At 34.2% G+C, this 18482-nt stretch overlaps 1 protein-coding gene across 3 annotated transcripts in view; it reads left to right on the forward strand.

Moving 5' to 3' along the window:
- The first annotated feature begins 4904 nt into the window (after positions 1-4904).
- Positions 4905-18482, forward strand: part of LOC118187833 (putative cytochrome P450 12a4, mitochondrial) — a 34272-nt gene continuing 20694 nt past the window's right edge. For all 3 annotated transcript variants that reach the window (XR_004758025.2, XM_035358114.2, XM_085818194.1), the window contains exons 1-5: positions 4905-5027; positions 10936-11167; positions 13209-13443; positions 15539-15729; positions 17350-17560. Coding sequence is in view for 2 of the 3 variants with exons in the window: in XM_035358114.2 (XP_035214005.1) it covers positions 10942-11167; positions 13209-13443; positions 15539-15729; positions 17350-17560 (863 nt within the window). In the remaining variant the exon portion in view is untranslated. The remainder of the gene's footprint in view (positions 5028-10935; positions 11168-13208; positions 13444-15538; positions 15730-17349; positions 17561-18482) is intronic.

Genomic DNA, 18482 nt, shown 5'->3' on the forward strand with positions numbered 1-18482 from the left:
CAGAACAATTATATTATGCTTTACATATGTCGTGCTGAAGATTGCATGCCATTCTGTTTTATGGGAACTGAGCATATTTCTGCACAGCACTACTGCTTTACGCACACCTTACTATGTCTTATATGTTTCCTCTGAGTGTAATATTTGCATTTATGTGCTCTACGTGTTTCCATACGTATTCTATGTGTCATGATATGTATTTTCGTGTGTGTTTCTATGTCTTTATGTTACGTAATTACGAGTGTGTTTTTATGCTTTTACCTTTAATTTTGTATATCTATGTGTTTCAGCTTATATGAGTGTTTTAGTGTTTTAATGCTATCCTTTATATTCTTTCTAAGTTACTTTGTGTTATTAACAACGTCCTATGTAAAAACTACCCGACATCTAGCCCCTGTATGGCCATGTAAACTCCTGGTGCAGCCTCACGGGGCTCCAGCGAGTTGCTTCTTCGAGATAGTGGAGGACGTGGGACATATGTCTGTTTACCTATGTTATACGTCAGGCGTCCCCGTCCTCCGTCACCTGTCACCTGCCATTCTGTTTATTTTGTTGCAAATGAAACAAAAATGTGACGTAGCTTTCAAATCAAGCACTTTGTCAACGCTAATCGACAAAGCAGCAACACATACATTCAACGTCGAATACCCTCAGCGCCAAACTAAATACGAAATTAAGGGGAAAAACTAACACCAGATTCTTAAAATGTATTACAAAATATCTAAACTTAGTACGCAGGTTTATAATTTACAAAATCTTGATGATAAATAAAGTTTCTAAATAGGTATGTTTATTTAAACGCTCACTTCCGGCCCAGAATATTGGAATTTCCGGTTTATTCAGTTACAGAAAAATGCTTATAACTTCAGTTCTAATTAACCTATCAACAAACAAAAACTTGTATTTGATAGCTAAAGATGTATTCTTTAAGATAATGTAATAAAGTAAAAATCGAAATTTTGACTCAAAATCGTCTTTTGTACGAGGTCGGATACCTTAAGCGATTGAAGGAAATGGGAAGGCAGTTAAATAATATGCCGGAGATGTTATTTAACACAACAGTAAGAGAAAATTGCCTTCATCAGACAGTGAATCACATATATAATTTTGTTGATCCTTCTACATTGGCATACACTTAAACATTCAACGGTTATAGAGCTAGTCAGAGTAACAAAACAAACAACGTGGTACTGCTAAACATCACTAAGACTCATAAGTAGGAAAACCAAACAACAGGGTACTGCTAAACATCACGTAGATGCATTAGTAGCGGAGTTTATCTGGCGAGGAAGCTTAGAAGAAGAATATACTTTCGATGCTATTACGAAGGCAGTATTGCATTTCCAACCGGAAACAATGTTTTGTAAAAGACGCTTTGTAGCATTAATAGATCTTAACACCTAGGAAAAAGTTATAAGTTTTATTTATTTGTCTTCCTTTTATTTCTATTTACTCATATTATTTATGTTTTTATGCGCAAACTATAAGTCTAAATGTTTAAATATACAAGATATCAAAAGGGATGTTTACTTTGTCGCCAAAAATGTTGCCATGGAAAATTGACAAAAGATACAGGGGTTGGACAAAAATATGGAAACACCTTAAAAAAACATGTTTCTTTGCTTAATATGGTGTAGGAAACCCGTTGGTATCCAAAACAGCTTGCAGTCTTCTCGGAATGGATAAATACAGTTTCTGTATGTTTGCCAAGGGAATATTATGCCATTCTTCTTGCAAAACGGTGGCAAGTTCAGATAACGATGTTGGCGGTGGATAACGAGAACGCACTTTCCGTTCCAATGTAGACTACAAAGGTTCGATAATATTCAGGTCTGGTGACTGTGGTGGGCAGGGGAGATGGGACAACTCATCCTCGTGCTCAGAAAACCAGTTCTGGACAATGTGAGCTGTGTGAACAGAGGCTTTGTCGTCTTGGAAGACACCATCACCATCGAGGAACAAAGTTTGTACCATGGGTTGAACTTGATCGGCCAAAATGTTTGCATAAGTCTTGGCAGTCATGTGCCCTGACACAGTTATCATGGGACTAGCAGAAAACCACGATATGGCTGCCCAAACCATAACAGAACCCCCGCCATGTTTCACTCTTGGCAACAAGCAGTCTGTATTATAGGCTTGAGATGGCGTTCTCCAGACGTAAACTCGGCCAGAAGTGGGAAACAATGTGAAAGAAGACTCGTCAGACCATATTACTCGCTTCCACTGCTCTATAGTCCAGGCTTTAGGACTTAAACACCACCTTTTCCTGTTACGGGCATTAGCATCACTGATGAGTGGCTTCTCAATTGCAGCACGGCCAGCAATTCCCTGTTTATGAAGCTCCCTTCTAATTGTTTTGGTACTCACAGGGTTCGGTAACACAACATTCATTTCAGCAGTAACTTTTGCAGCTGTGGTCTTCTTATTTTTCGTCCCAATTGCCCTTAATGATCGTCTGTCACGATCACTCAGGACACACTTTTGTCCGCGCTGTGATTTAGCAGATGATGTTTTTCCGCTTTTCAAATATGCGGAATAAATCTTCGATACAGTACCTCTTGAAACACTAAACACCTCGGCTACCTTGCTTACGGAAGCACCTACCATACGTGCTCCAACAATTTGCCCACGTTCGAAGTCTGTTAACTCTGACATAATGCAATGACAACCTCACATAACAGTACTCCGACAACAACTGAACTTTTTAGCACATTTACGAAGTTGTATAGGTGGCGTCAGTAGTCAAAAACGCCAGCGACACTTACATATTTCATTAAAATCAATCTTTCTTTTCAAACATGCATTTCACAAGGTGTTTCCATATTTTTGTCCATCCACTGTAAATTATTGTTGTAATTTATCTCACCTGTCTGACAGTAACATCAGAACAAGTCAACGAATTTTATCTTGACGATAAATGGGGAATTGCATCTGTCGTTGGCCATGGGGGTTGGACCCACCTTTATAGATAACAGTGCCACTTTGCTCAGTTTCATCTCAATTTTGAAGAAGAATCCTTCTGGGATGGGTTCAATAGTCACCCACCCCTCATTTATTATCACCAAACAAATCGAAAGGATTTTAGGTATTTGTGTGTTTTAAGCAATTATGTGTCATAACGCAAAAGACACTATTAAACATCCATATCTTCTCCGGGATTCGAGCTCGAATCCAACGATACGGCAGTCACAAATGCTAACCACGACATCAGTCATGATGACATAATCCCTAATTACCAAATACATGTTTAGGTACTCGGGTAAGACTGTCATTTAACACTTACAAGTAGTAAGCGGCAAATTTCAAATATCTTTCAAAATATTTTTTAGAGTTCAAACTTTAATGTACGATTTACCGATGTGAACTAGTAAGTGCCAATTCAAGCCATTTTTAATTCTGTACCACTTGTGAGTCTTTCATACATGTAATTTTAATTACATGTATTAAGTTATTTACTTTGTTTCTTATTTGCTTATTTATTTTGCTATTATTTGCATTTAAGTTATTTATTTTGCTTTCAGTTTGTCAAAGTGATTGAATTACCGTAATTTCCGGAAGAAACGCCGCGGCGTTTACGTGTTTAAAACTTAAATTTTCAGCGGGTGCGGCGTTTCTACCCATGCGGCGTTTAGGTGCACTAAAATATAATATTTCCTACGATGGTCACTGTACATAGTTTGGATGGCCTTGTCATTGTGCATAGACTGGTGCTGTTCCCACACAAAAGACCACTCAGTTGCTTTTTGCGAACGTTATTTTGTTTACATTCTTTCCCTTGAACGGACCTACATGCCTTATTCACCCTAAACGAGATCTCAGATCAATAACATTCTTCCCTCTTTCAAATCAACATTCTCATCAGTTTGAATAGTCTCTCTTCCCTGCTATTCGATGAATCTTCCAGGACCCACCCCTGCCTTTTCTGCAATTTTTTTCAAAGGCGGACACGACTCCACCTGCCTTGCAATAACGAACTCTGACGTATTTCCCCTTCAGCATGAATGGATTTTTCTTGGCATTCTGCCAAATACAGATCCCATCAGCTTGGGTACAAGTACTTGTTGAATAGTTTTTAAGTAAGAAGGGAGCGGAAAATTTTTGAAAATGTCTCTAAACGGCACAGAAGCTATACATTTCTTACCTTTAATTTATTTTTGAGTTATGGTTTCATTTCATGCATTTTTCTTAACTGGTTTGTCATATATCAGGACTTAGTTGAGTTTTTGCATCTATACGGCCCACGACGATGTCATGCGCAATTTAATCTATTGCGGCGTTTCTGTGTAATTTAAATTTTTTTCCCGCCATTTTTCTCGAGTGCGGCGTTTCCGCTGATGCGGCCTTTTTCCCGGAAATTACGGTATTTAGATTATGGTCAAGCACATTAGCGTTCTCGGCCTGCGGAAAGAGATACGTTCGTAGTGGAATTTTTAAAAGAAACTCACGTTACACATCGGGAAACCACGGAAAACTCCACGCAATCAGCCCTTTCATTGAATACCAGTATTCAGCGGTCTTACCCGTTCGGGACGCTGGTGGTCTCTTTAAGATAAGCGACATACATGCAAAAAATATTTTATGAATTTTCCCATAAAGTAAATAATAGAAAAGGCCGGTTTTTATTTAACTAAAAAAATTATTAATCTTTTGAGCGATGTGATAGATGCAGTTCTATCTATTATTCAGAGAGTATCAGTCATTGCATATAAGAAAATATTTGCAAGAAATTATTTATGTATTCTGAAAGACGATCATATTATTCATAACACTTTAGCCATTAAATAAATATGACCGAATTACAGTTCATTTGCTCCGATACTGGCTTGCGTTTAGCAAAAATGATAAGATAACGAAATTCGTAACGATAATTTCTTTGGGTGAAACAGTCATAAATAAACGATAAGGGAAAAACAGTAGAAGTAAAATCACACATTCTTAGATAATCATATACTCTAATCAGATGCTGTCGGAAAAAAGAACGACAATTTTTACCATAAGAAGCGGCGATTTTATTTTGTTTTCCCGAGGTATGTAATTTTTTTCACTTAATAAAATTTATAATAATATATTAATCTTGAAATTTAATATAAATTCGATTAAAAAAGTAACAGGAGACGTTCTTTCTTTAATTCATAAAATTATGAAAATAGTTATACACATTTCTATATATACTAACGATTTCTACGTTATACAAATAAATTTAATCTGCAGAGAATTTACAAGATTTGAGAGTTCCAAGATGTACCTTGTTACTACTTTTAAATAGCTTATGAGTAATAGAAATAAATTAAGGAGTTTGTGCAAAGATGAAACCATAAAGGATGGTCGTATTGGAATAGAGAAAACAATACAAACATGCATACGTATGTGAAGCACATATCAAGTGTTACGTCTACGTCTGTAAGACACTTTTTAAGAATACGATCTTGAGATGTAAAGAAAATTCCCCTTAAAATTTCTTTGATGAGAAATTTCAATATTCATTGATAGATGGTTTAAGTCTTTTTTCTGTATCTTGTTGATACCACAGCTTTGATAGTACACACATAAAATATTAATTTCCGATGTTCGTTTTTTTTTTTTTTTTTTCCCTTCTTGAAAATTTTATCGTATATTTGAACCACTATCAGTATCATGTGGAATCAATTTCATTCGTTTCCGACAGTTCGTTCACGGTGTTGCCTTTTTCACAAACATTAGTACAGCATCAAAATATTTTAGATTTTTACTTCCTTGTACGAAGTAAAAAGGAAGTATTGTAATCTCGAAAAGTTTCAGGCAGCATATTTCAACGAAAATATCCATTTTGACCGCTATCGAATGCAATTTAACGATATTTTTGCTTGATATCTGTACGTAAGGACAGAATAAAAGACTCGTTTCCTCCAAAAAAATTATAAAACTGCTTTAAAATTAATTCTGAAGAGAATTTTTCGTGGCGTCTGTACAAACGTAAGTACGTACGTACGTACGTATCTCTCATAACTCAAAAACGAGTAGCCTCAGAACGTTGAAATTTTGTATATAGAACTGCTATAACATGTAGATGAGCACCTCGTATTTTGGTTGTAACGATTACAACCAAAATCGTGTAACGTATATAAATATATTTATATATATATCCACTCTGTTACCCGCCTCAGTGATCTCAGTTTCTTTACTCTTATATGTTTATAAATTGTACATTTTTTGCTTTAAAAATCATTGAATTATGTTGTTTTTATCTTCCGGTTAAGGTTTTTATGCCTTTAGTAAATCTGTATGCAATATGTTTAGAATTATCAACAATTTTAAAGTTGTTTAAGTGCCGCTAAGCGTGTTTTTTTTTTTTTTTTTTTTTTTTTTTTTTATGGCGGCCATTGATTTTTTACATTTGAAACAGCAGACTAGTGGATTTGTTGCCAATCTAGAGAAACTTAGCTTCGCAACAACAAAGATAACGCATTCATTTATAGCCAATTAAATCATGCTTAATCCTTTCTGGAATTTTTTTGAGGAAATAAGTGTTTACGATTTACTTCGTAATTTTTAATATAGATATTTTGAGTTTTTATGTATTTTTGCCTTCTTGCGAAGTGAGAACTGAATTAATTGAATGAGAAATACTCAATCGTCTGTGAAAAACTGTTTCTTTTTTGGTATGTTTGCTTAATTTCTTTTATACATCATTCTAGCTTTATTATACTATTTGAATAGAACATGTGGCAACGATTAGATAATTCTATTCTTTAAATGATATAAATTTTGTGCATTAGGAGTTGTAATATGGACGAAATATAATACTGTTAAGTGAATCTAGCGCCAGAGTGTCGCTATGGTAAAAAAATACTAGAGCGAATTTTAAAGAATGCATTTATTCTATTGTGGTTTATGCGCTGTCGGCGAAGTAGATTTAATTCAATCCAATAAGTTTAAATGAAATGCAAGAAAAAATGCGTATAATTTAATATTCCGTACAAGGAAGTTGTGTGGTGTACACATCAGATTTTTATATTCTATAGCGATCAAGATTTGATATGACGTTGTAACGAGAGTTCACCATAATTCAAAGTGATTAAAGAATTAAAGCAGAAAACATTTAATAAATAATTAACGGCTATGATAGAATAAAAATCATGTTGACAAAGAATAAAATCAGTATCTCAACTAGAACGTGTCCATCATTTTTGGAAATCAGAATTAAGTTTAAAGAAAGGATAAGTCGCACATCCTTTAACTGATGATTTAAAAAAGAAATACGGATATTCTCTCACTGACAGTTTAATTTTCTTTTATTTCGCTGTTGAGCTGTTACGCCTCATATCATATGGAAACTTTTTTATTGTTGTTTATGTTGCTTGCATTTTTGAAAATGGTAAGGGCCAACTGTACGCTACGCGGGCATACTACTGCCGATGAGCTCCTTTTCTGTGGGTCAAAACAGAGTATGAAAATATTTTTATTATTGAATATGCATTTTTAATGCAATTATATTTTCATGCATGTTATGATAAAGTATACATTACTCTGACAAACAACATTCTGATAGGAACTGCATTTTGACTGAAATATCATAACAGGGATCATACATCTGTGAGATGTTTTAAAAGTCAAAAACCAAATAATAGATACGACAGCTTAAATTTATTATTTCTTTTGTTTTTTTATTGCATTTACTTAAAACGTCGATGAATTTATCTCAATTAAACTTCAAAATGTTAATGTTTTCATACGTGTTGTTATCCGTCCGCTGTTAAATTAATTCAAAATTTTATTTCTTGTAATTAAAAGATAATAGTGGGTAATTTAATTTTTTAGAGGTAACTTCTAAAACGCAAAAGCTCATTTTAAAAATAATTCCAAAATTTGTATCCATCATACCAGCAGCGGTGAAGTAAGGATTGGAACTACCTATTCATTGGTTGTATATTAATCAAAGTTTATAAAAATTTCACTGGAATGCATAACTGAAACTTGGTATTTAAAATATTGACCACTTCTTAAAAACTGTGCCTCTCTTCCAAAAAGTCGTAAGTTATTTATGACTAAGTTTTGGTCAAACTAAGACTGAAAAAACAACACCCATGATTAAAAATGTCAGTGCACTAAGAATTGCATAAAACAGCTAACAATTAATAAAATTAAAAACTCAAGAAATATTTATATTAAAACACATTTTTTCGTTGTTCTTCCCATATACATAGCGATCGGCTTTAATCTTCTTTTTTAAAAATCTTCTTTTTTAAAAAATTGTCAGAAAATTGTACAAATTTGACATCGCACACAAATTTCGATCCATAATATTCAATAGTTTAAGAGGCTCAACTTTTATGAAATGCAAATTTTTGTATTCTGTGTTGCTGAACAAATTGCCATATTTCTTCAGAAATGCAATGCTTCTTTTTTCATTTGCGGCAAACTCCACAGTTCTTATACAGTAAGACCCCGCTTAACGCGGGGGATACGTTCCATCAAAGTAGAGCGTAATGCGAAACAGCGCTAAACGAGGCTATCTTTACACGTAAATATTGGGGTTAGGGGAAGATGGCTAGGAAATTGGTTAGGTATTAAATTTAAAAAAGTATGTTTTTTTAATAAAAATAAAACCAAACATTTATTTCTTAAAGCCCAAATTAATACCACATTATTATTTCTTGCAAAAATAAAAACAATATTTAAATAACAAAACGAATATTCTTAAAAAAAACAAATAAAATTCGAAGTCAGTCATATTTAGTTAGCCTTCCGCGTTTTCAGTGTTCTGCCTTTTTGTGACAAAAACATCTAATGTTGTTTGCCTTTTTCTTTTGCGTTGTTCTCTTAAAAGTTCTTCACAAACGGATAGAGCATCTCTAACACCACGCCTTACTTTTGAGCTCCTGTCAAAATTCGGATCCTTTTCAATGAATTGATCCATTATTTCAGTTATGGTAGACAAACTCCTTTTTACAAACGCCATCGAAAGTTCTTTTTGCTCTTCTTCTGAATCACTGCTGTCAACATTTTTGTTTTCTTCTTGTTCAGTTAATTCCTTGAGTTCATCATTAGAAAGACTAGCCGCTGCTTCTTGAATTATTTCTTCGACATCTTCCACATTTACCCCTTCAAAATATGTCTGTACAATACCGCACCAAACAAGAAATACAAGTACACTCTTTCGGATATGTATTTGAAACCTATCGCTGAATAATATTTCGGGGAATCCCCGTATGCTGCGAGCGATTTCGTGGAATCCCCGGGTTCAAATAAAAGCGCGCTAAACCGAAACAGCGCTAAACGAAACAGCGTTAAGCGGGGTCTTACTGTACTGTTCCTCGCAAGAAAAAAAGTGTACTCGAAAACAACAAAAACATACCTAATAAAAAAAGTGGCCGTCGAAATCTGAAGGCGAAAATCAGCTCTTGTATTCCTGTACGGGGGCATATCTGAGTTGACATAAAAATACGGTACTTTTCCGTTTTGCCGGCGCAAGCGATAAAGTCGCCAATAATGGTACAACTTATGCCAAACGGAATATTTTCGCTGGTAACCTTTTACGCTTCATTTTCAAAACAAGTCGCAGCCATTTCTTATCAGATTGATTGTTCCTTTCAATACTGGCATACAATTACGTAGATTTTTTGCAAAAGACAGTTATATTTTATACCCTAAGACCATTCGCGGTAATTAGGATGCAATCACACCGCTCACCCGAAGGCGAAAATATAGGAAAGGCAAAATTAAAGGTTAAAATCATCAATTCTAATGAGAATGCACTAGTGAAGTAAAGCACTGAGGCTTTACATAATTTCTGAGTAAGTTATTCGTACGAATTGAAATAATTCTTGCATTTAAGCTTGTATTCCAAATTAAGATTTAACTTGAAATTAATTTAGATAATTACTGATAGAATTACATTTTTGTAGCGTAGTTTACGTGAGATGAGATCATTTTGGGTCACGTGATACGAACCAGTGAATCAGGATGTTGAACCATGAAAGCATAGTAAATTCTTAAATTAATGTCTTTTTACAAATTTGTTGCCTTTATTAATTTGGCTTTTTACAAAATTTTAAATCTTATTAATATGTTTATGCCTTCAAAATAAAAAATTCTTAGAACTAAAATTTTTATGTGTATAATGTATGCTGTCGCCAACAAAGTCTGCTTGGCGACACTTTCGATTTGCGCCAGCGAAACGGAAAAATACCAAAAATACACTTTGGTGACGTCATGGGTTGCCTATTTTGATAGCACTGTGGGTTGTGTGGTAAATACTTTTTAAGTGGGAAATGTGCATAATCAGAAGGAACCAAATATTCTTAAAATTTTGTAGGGTTAATCTTCAGATTATGGTAAATTGGCGATTTTTTGGCGAAAATTTGGCGACCAACAAAATACAGAAACCTGCTAGTTTTTTTTGGGGGGGGAGACGCCATTTTGTTTTCACGAAGTAAAGGCTTTTTTTTTTTTTTTTTTTTTTTTTTTTTTTTTCCAACTATCTGCTAGCCGAATTACGCTTATTAGAACTTTTATGGAACAAAAGTGCTTAACCATGACGAAGTGACGAAGATTAGGTGCGAAATTGGGAGAAAGTGCAGAATCGCCCACTGCTTGCCGCGTTTTTAAGAATTGCACATACACGGTATCCATGTACACGTCGACCTATTTTCAATTAAAAAAACATCTCATAATTGCACAAAAATGGCATTGCGCACACTCTTGACTTTATCCATGTACACTGCTAAAGTCCTAGCTAGTAACCTTTATCGCCTTACCAAAATGTCGCCAAATTGCCTGTTACCATATTCCAAAGATTAACTTTTGTAGATTCCAACTTGTTAACGTTATTAATATTACCTATTTTATTCAGCATTAAAGTGCCCACACATATATAAATCTCAATTAATATAGAAGCAAAATACTATATTTTCGCACTTTTGGAACTAAAGAAACGCTAAGTAATTTTTTTTACAGAAAAAAATGAGAAAGATGCAGAAGTATAATGTATTCAGAAGCATACTATCAAAAAACAGGTATTTGGATATCTTCGAGAAAAATGTCAAAAACAGGACCACTTCCACAATCACTGCAAACGTTGGAACTCGCAAGGATTCTTTGTGGGAAACAGCGAAACCTTTTGAGGATATTCCACATCTTACTATGCTCCCTATCATAGGAACTGCCTGGGTTTTTTTACCCATCATAGGTAAGTAATTCTCTATGCAATTCTATTAAATAAGCCAAATTTTAAGGAAAATATTATTAGAGTTCAGCTTGGCAGAGAAACAGACTTTTTAAAATCAAAATCAAAACACAATCTTTACATCCACTATTCGGGCTTCCAGGTCCACATGTTTGGGTGGAAGGTTACGTTATTAAAAGTTTTATGGCTTAGGTACCGCCGTTTTTTCCCAATGAGAGGAAGATACATACATTCATATAAGCACATTCTTCATTATTTAATTTCTTTGAAAATAATACAGGGTGACAATGCAGTGTGTGGCAGGGAAACTTTTAAAATGAATAACACAAATAGTATAAGCGATATCAGTTACATTTTTTTCCGAGTTACAGAGAGACACTTAAATTTTTTTTTTATTACGGTTTAAAAATAATATCATTAAAGTAGCCTCCGTTCTTGTCAATGCATTGAGATAGTCGAGTTTTGAAGTTTCTTTCCACTTTTACCAGCATATCAACAGGTATGTTGTCTATAGCAGCTTGAATATTGTTCTTCAGTTGAGCCAGGATATTTGGACTTTAGAGATTTCAGATAGCCCCATAAAAAGAAATCACACGGTGCTAAATCAGGCGAGGGCGCTGGCCACTGACAATCGCCTCGTAAGGAGATAAGACGTCCAGGGAAATGTTCTCCAAACATCATGGTCCAATGATGCTTATTCTGGACAATGCACACCAAACAGTCACACGTTCTGTTTGGAGGGGCTGCTCATGAAATTCTCGGGGATTCGTACCACTCCATTATCGCATATTTTGCTTAATGCATGCTTCCCCCCGGGGGTCGACGTAGAGTACACTGCGCAGTACTGGCTAGGATCTGTACCTAGGCAGTCTCGGCCACGGGGGTATAATATTTCGAGCTTGGCTGTTCCCGAAGGCCCATAGAGTAAGTTTATACTTGCTCTTCATGGGTTGGGTGGTGTAAGTCCCTTCCACCAGAGTATTGGTAGCCAAATAGCAAACTGGACCATTGAAAGTCTGGTCACTGCTGTCCTTGATATTCCACGCAAAGCCTAAGGAGAGGGGCATCCCGTGTAGTACTGGTGGGTAGCATTTTCAACGACCGGTCAAAGCGCCAAGTTTATAAGTCCACCCCATCGTGGTCTCTGATCGCTGGGACGGTGGTCTTGGTTGACCAGTGTAGCGATGGGCCAGTTTTTCTGGTGGAGATCGATTTTGAAGCTGTTGTCCTGGTGATGTGGGCACCGGGACCTCAGTTGGAGTGTTTGACCTTCTCGAAGGTGGCTTATTGTTGGTTGCCCGCCCCGTGACTGATATCGGGGGTTCTCAGCTGGGCTAAATCCAGTCGTGTAATGTCATTTAGTTGACGAGGCACGTATAAATTTAGTTAGTTAGTTAATGCATGCTGCAATCGGAAAGATGAAAATGAGCCTCACCGCTAAAGGACACAAGGGCATCATGAGGTGTATTGTCAAGAACGGTATGCATTTTTTCGTGAAAGAAAATCGCTTGGACTAAGTTTTTGCACCACTGCCAATTTATATGAATGAAAATGCAGTACGTTAAAAAGTACGACTCCACGGAGAATGCACGCTCCTCTCTCGTCTACTGCACGATCGGTACGAAACCAACATGACATAAAACTTTAGATACCACTCTTTTCAATGAGCGACACCCCACATTTCTCGGAATAAATGTCGCTAGATGGCGCGCGTTTAGTTTCCCTGCCGCACCCTGTATTTAGTGGCAACAATTTGAAATGTGAAACGTCGTTTGTAGTGAACCGATTCAAAATCTTATTTCGAGACTAATATCCCCTTTTGAGCAAAAAATCATACTCCTTGCCTCATCTTATCTTTAACTGATATTACCTTATTACTAACCAGTTATAATTTATTTTTTGCATTCTGTGTTTCTCAGTTTGTAACTAACTTTAAATTTTAAAAAAATATGCATTTATCTTTCATGGTCTCCTTAATCGTTTAAGTACAACGAATTATTACGTGAGATATGAAATTTCAATGTAACTATTTTTTATTTATTAGGCCGGTATAAAATGGATAAACTTCATTTAGCTGCACGCCATAAACGACAGCTGCTTGGTGATATTATAAGAGAAAAGTTTGGACATTTGAATATGGTAGCATCTTTCAACCCTGATGATATGGAAACTGTTTTTAGAAATGAAGGTCCTTATCCAAATAGAAGCGAATTTTCCACTATGAAAGCATACAGAGAATCTAGGAAAGAATGGTACAAGACAACTGGTATCATGGTCTTGTAAGTTTGTTTTCTTGCAACGGGTTGTAATTTTAATGTCATTTTGACGCTGATTCGTAATTTTAAGAATATAGAGAAAACCTTTTCTTCTGTTGAATCTGAATGCCCACCAGGTATCGAGGTATAAACTCTTATATTTATTTTCTTTTAAGATATTGCGAGTACCAAGGTACAATGCTTAGCAGTACTGCCAGGTCACCGCAGACGAATCCAATCGAAGGTTTTATACTTTTAACCATATCTTCTTCAGAACGTTTTACCATTTTACAATGATTAGAGCTGTTTTTAAAGGGTGACTAGGATTTTAGGAGACCTAGTCGCCAAATCCTGGGTGAGGAGAATCATCATCCCACACCCTTTTTAGTTCGAGCGCCACTGTAGAGACATTAGAAGTTTTTTTTTTTTTTTTTTTTTTTTTTTTTTTTTTTTTTTTTTTGAAAGCAAGAGAGGTGGAAAATATGCAATCGCCTTCGCCCGGAATCGAACCACAGACCTCTGAAATACCGGCTCATTGTGCTGACCACTACACCACGAAGGCACGCTAGGGAAGCTGGAGAAATACCTTATACAATGATTTATTATTTTAATCTGCAAGTTTCGGCGTACCAAAGTATGGATCGAATTAATTCAACTTTTCCTCATGAAGCATCTTCTGAAGCAACAGTTTGCAAATGGTCTGAAAAATTCCGTCATGGAGTGGAAATGTACAAGAGTATTAGGTTTCTTACAATTTAACTTAAACAGATGCTCGGAAGAAAGGGCACTAAAAATTCTCGAAAGATTCAATTCTATGTACTACAAAAGCTGTGTTTAACGTCATAGTATGTGGCGAAGTGGGATTTCATTCCAGAAAAGACAACAGTTTAGGTGTTTCAAAATGAAATAAGTCTTATAAAATTAGTTCGTGCACGGAGTACTTGAAAGAAAATTATTGATAAAATTTGTGGTAGATCCTTCTATGTTGGATTTGATATTTCAGGGTATCCTAGAACAATAAACACTTACTGGTATATCTCAATAATTTCGTCAGAAATAGTAGCTGAGGTCAGAGAGTAATATGATTGAACCATTCTGAATCAGGATAATAACTCATATTGTATTGCAAGCTATCAATAATTCCAAACATAGAAGAGTTAATTTAATGAGTCATTTTCCTTATTTCCCTGATTTAGCATCTAATGTTTTTAATGGATTTTTTTACTGTTTCCAACAATCAAATGTAAATTGCATTATCACCAATTTAACAGCTCAAAAGAAGCAGTTGAAATTTATAAATCACATGTTTCTGCAACACAAATTTCTGAACAACACTGTAATACTAATGGTAACTACTGTAATGGTTTTTTTCGACAGAAAAATTGCATTGGTCCTGAAGATAAATAATTTGAAAAAGAATAAAATGATTTAATGCAATGCAAAAATCATTTTGTGCATTATTTTCTAAATTTGAAAATATTAGTGAAAGCATGTAATGTTCCATAAATGACATTACCATTAGCTCAAAGGAACCGATAATGAAAGCTAAAATTCGATAATGTAAATCTGATGAAGAATTGAACGAAAATAAATGCAATAATTTGACTTATAAAAATTCAAGCATTTTTCCCTTGCGGTCTTTGCAACACTAAGTAAAATTATCAGCAAAAGTTGTTGAAATTTTCAATGATAAGTTTCAGAAACATTTATATGGTTCTACTTGCAACATCAAATCCAAATATATTTTTGCATATTTAGTAAATTAAGACATTTTTAATTTAACAGCTTACCTGTAATTAGAATCTATCAAGCTTCTTTAAGTTGACCTCTAAATTTAAACAAAAGTGCATTAATACTTTGTTCATGAAACATCCGAGTATTTGCTTGTAAAAATGTCATTGTGTTGAAGAATTGTAAATAAGTCAAAATTATTTTATTTTCTTCTTTTTTTCTTTCTTCCTGAAAAATGATTATTTGGTCATTCAGAAACATTGTTCCGAGTGAAATATATTTCTCAGTCATCATCAGATTTCTTGACGGCGCTTAGAGTTTGCTGCGGTTGTAATAAAATATTGTATAGATGTAAGTTTTGTAATAAATAAGAAAAATTCATTTTCAGGCAAGGCAATGAATGGCATGATTTGCGTTCCAAAACTCAGAAACATCTTTTGAAACCAAAGGCTATTCAGGCATATTTAGGAGCAATGCAAGATGTGGCAAGAGATTTCGTTCAAAAGATATATGAAACTAGAGATTCTAATAAAGAAGTTCCTAATCTTCTTGGAGAACTATACAAATGGGCACTAGAATGTAAGCATATTATCCGTCATTATCTCTAACTGTATTCTTCTTCCTGTATATTTTTGTATATATGTGTAATTTTCGGGTATTTTTCTGATTTGGTGACAATTGATTGATGTATTTTATATATTTATTGAGATTTTTGGATTTAACTGGTATTGAATTTCATTTCTTTTATGTCTTTAAGAGAAATGGATAAGAAAAAATATTTCAAGAAAATTGAAATAAGGTGTTACGTAAAGGTTTGGGTGCCATTTAATAAGGTCAGAGTATTGCCATGTTTCTGAGTTACACGATAAAAAAAGTAAAAAAAATTAAATGTTGTATTTAAAATAATGAAATCTCATAACAATTTATAGAAAGTAGCTATTGTTCATCAAAACGTAATAAATCCCTGCATGGTAAGAAACATAACAAGCACATCGCGCAGATTTGACTTAAAAGCTTAATGCAAATTCATTACAGGATACCAGCAAAGAAGTTCATGAAAGAAAAATGCCATTCAAAAAACGTGATCAACAAAAATCAGGAAAATAACAAGCAAAACAACCAAAAACATGGATATAAATATATAATGTTAAGATTTCCTTAAGAGAGTGTAATAATAGTTAGAAAAGAAGTAACAAAAGTCATTGGGTTTTGAATAATTCGAAAGAGACCGCAAAAAATTAATTGCTACTTTGTATTATAAATATGTAGATATATAGATGTATGTGAGATTAAAAATATGAAAATAAAATTATGTTTAAATTAACTACAGCCCCTCTCTGTTCTAAAAATAGTAATAATTATTTCTGGACTGCGCCATTCCTAGATCAGTCCATATCATATGATGCTATACAATCAGTATTTCTACATTATCGTTACTTCTAAGTATGTTTCATTATTACATATATGTGTATATTAATATATTCCGCCTCTTCGAAGATCAAGTAGATAAGCACTGTAACTAAGTCTTTGATTTTAACTCTTAATTTATAAGTATTTAACGCTTTAAGTCTTAGTGGGTTATATACGTCCCAGTAGACGTTCTTTACGTGTAGCTTTTCCCTTAGAAAGTTTTCCAGGAAGGCATCCGTTCCCTTAGGTACATAGCCCTCGTATGCTTTGTCGTAATCATATAAATTAACCAAACCGGAGTTTATCCAAACAGTTGCATTTTAACTCTTCTAATATCTTTTAAAATTTCAGTTGATAAAATATCAAATTAGAACTAGTGGTTTCCAACTCTTAATTTATTAGTATTTAACGCTTTCAGTCACAGTGGGTTATATACGTCCCAGTAGATGTTTAAAGAAGCCTAGAGGGAATTACACGCATGTGAGACAGTTCTGAAAATCTTCTCTGAAAACTGTTGCGCGCATCTTCTTATAGAGGCTTTGTGAATTTGTTTATTATAAGGCGAACGTGTGCTACTTCTTTAAGTGCTACGTCTTTACGTTTAAACAAATAAATTGGGACTGAAAGTGTTAAAATACGGATTACATTATTAGAATCACTTTGAGACTTAATACGATGTACTTATGCTGTTCCCTTCTTCAGTACTTTAGAGAAGTTAAAATATATGTTAAATTAATAGAAAGATTAATTTTTTAAAATTAATTTAACAAATATTTTTATTTTTAACAGCCGTTGCTTTCGTTGGCTTGGATACGAGGCTTGGTTGCTTGAAAACCAATCTACCGCCGGATTCAGACGGTATGAAAATGATCAGATCTGTTCAGACGCAGTTCGAATGCATGAACAAATTAGAAGCGTTTTCAGGGAATATTCAGTTTTGGAAGTATTTTCCAACACCAACGTGGAAGAAATTTACCCGGGAATGCGATATCTTCACAGAGTAAGTCTACTCAATTTGAACTAAAAAAATTCATATTTTGATGAATTGTGTAAAATAATAATCCACATCTTGATGTATTATTTTTATATTTGTTTATTTTTAAAGACCTTACGCCAATGAACAAACAGCCCGTCAAGTTCACCAAACTATTAAAATCCTACAAACAATTTTTTTAAATAATTACCAGCTAATATAAAAAAACCTTATCCATAAAAAAACTAAATAACTATTTCATAAAAAAGGGACATTTTTCATTCTAAAAGAACATCTTTTTACTTCCTTGTACGAAGTAAAAAGGAAGTATGGTAATTGCGAAAAACTTCAGGCATCATATTTGAACGAAAATATCCATTTTGACCGCTATCGAATGCAATTTAACGATGTTTTTGCGTGATATCTGTACGTAAGGACAGAATAAAAGACTCTATCCTCCCAAAAAAATTATAAAACTGATTAAAAACGAATTCTGAAGAGAAATTTTCGTTGGGTCTATGCACACGTACGTATCTCGCATAACTCAAAAACGACCAGCCTCAGAACGTTGAAATTTTGTAAACATGTAGACTCGTATTTTGGTTGCAACCGGCCGCACTGAAAGTATATGTACGTATATACCACTCTGTTATTCGGTTCATAACTCTCAGTTTCTTTATTCTTATATGTTTGTAAATTGTGCATTTTTTGGTTTAAAAATGATTGAATTATGTTGTTCTGGTTAAGATTTTTATGCTTTAGATAACCTGCTTGTAATATTTGTGAAATTATCAACAATTTAAAAAACATTTTAACTGCGGCTAAGCCTAATTTTTGATTGCCATGGCTGGCATGTTTGTTTACATTTGAAACTTACAGAGTATTAGATTTGTTGCCAATCTAGGAAAACTAAACTTTGCAATAACAAAATAACGTTTTCTTTTATTAT

Source organism: Stegodyphus dumicola, chromosome 6 (genome assembly GCF_044657685.1).
Source record: "Stegodyphus dumicola isolate Sdum_Otavi_A_Nest chromosome 6, ASM4465768v1".
Lineage (NCBI taxonomy): Eukaryota > Metazoa > Arthropoda > Arachnida > Araneae > Eresidae > Stegodyphus > Stegodyphus dumicola.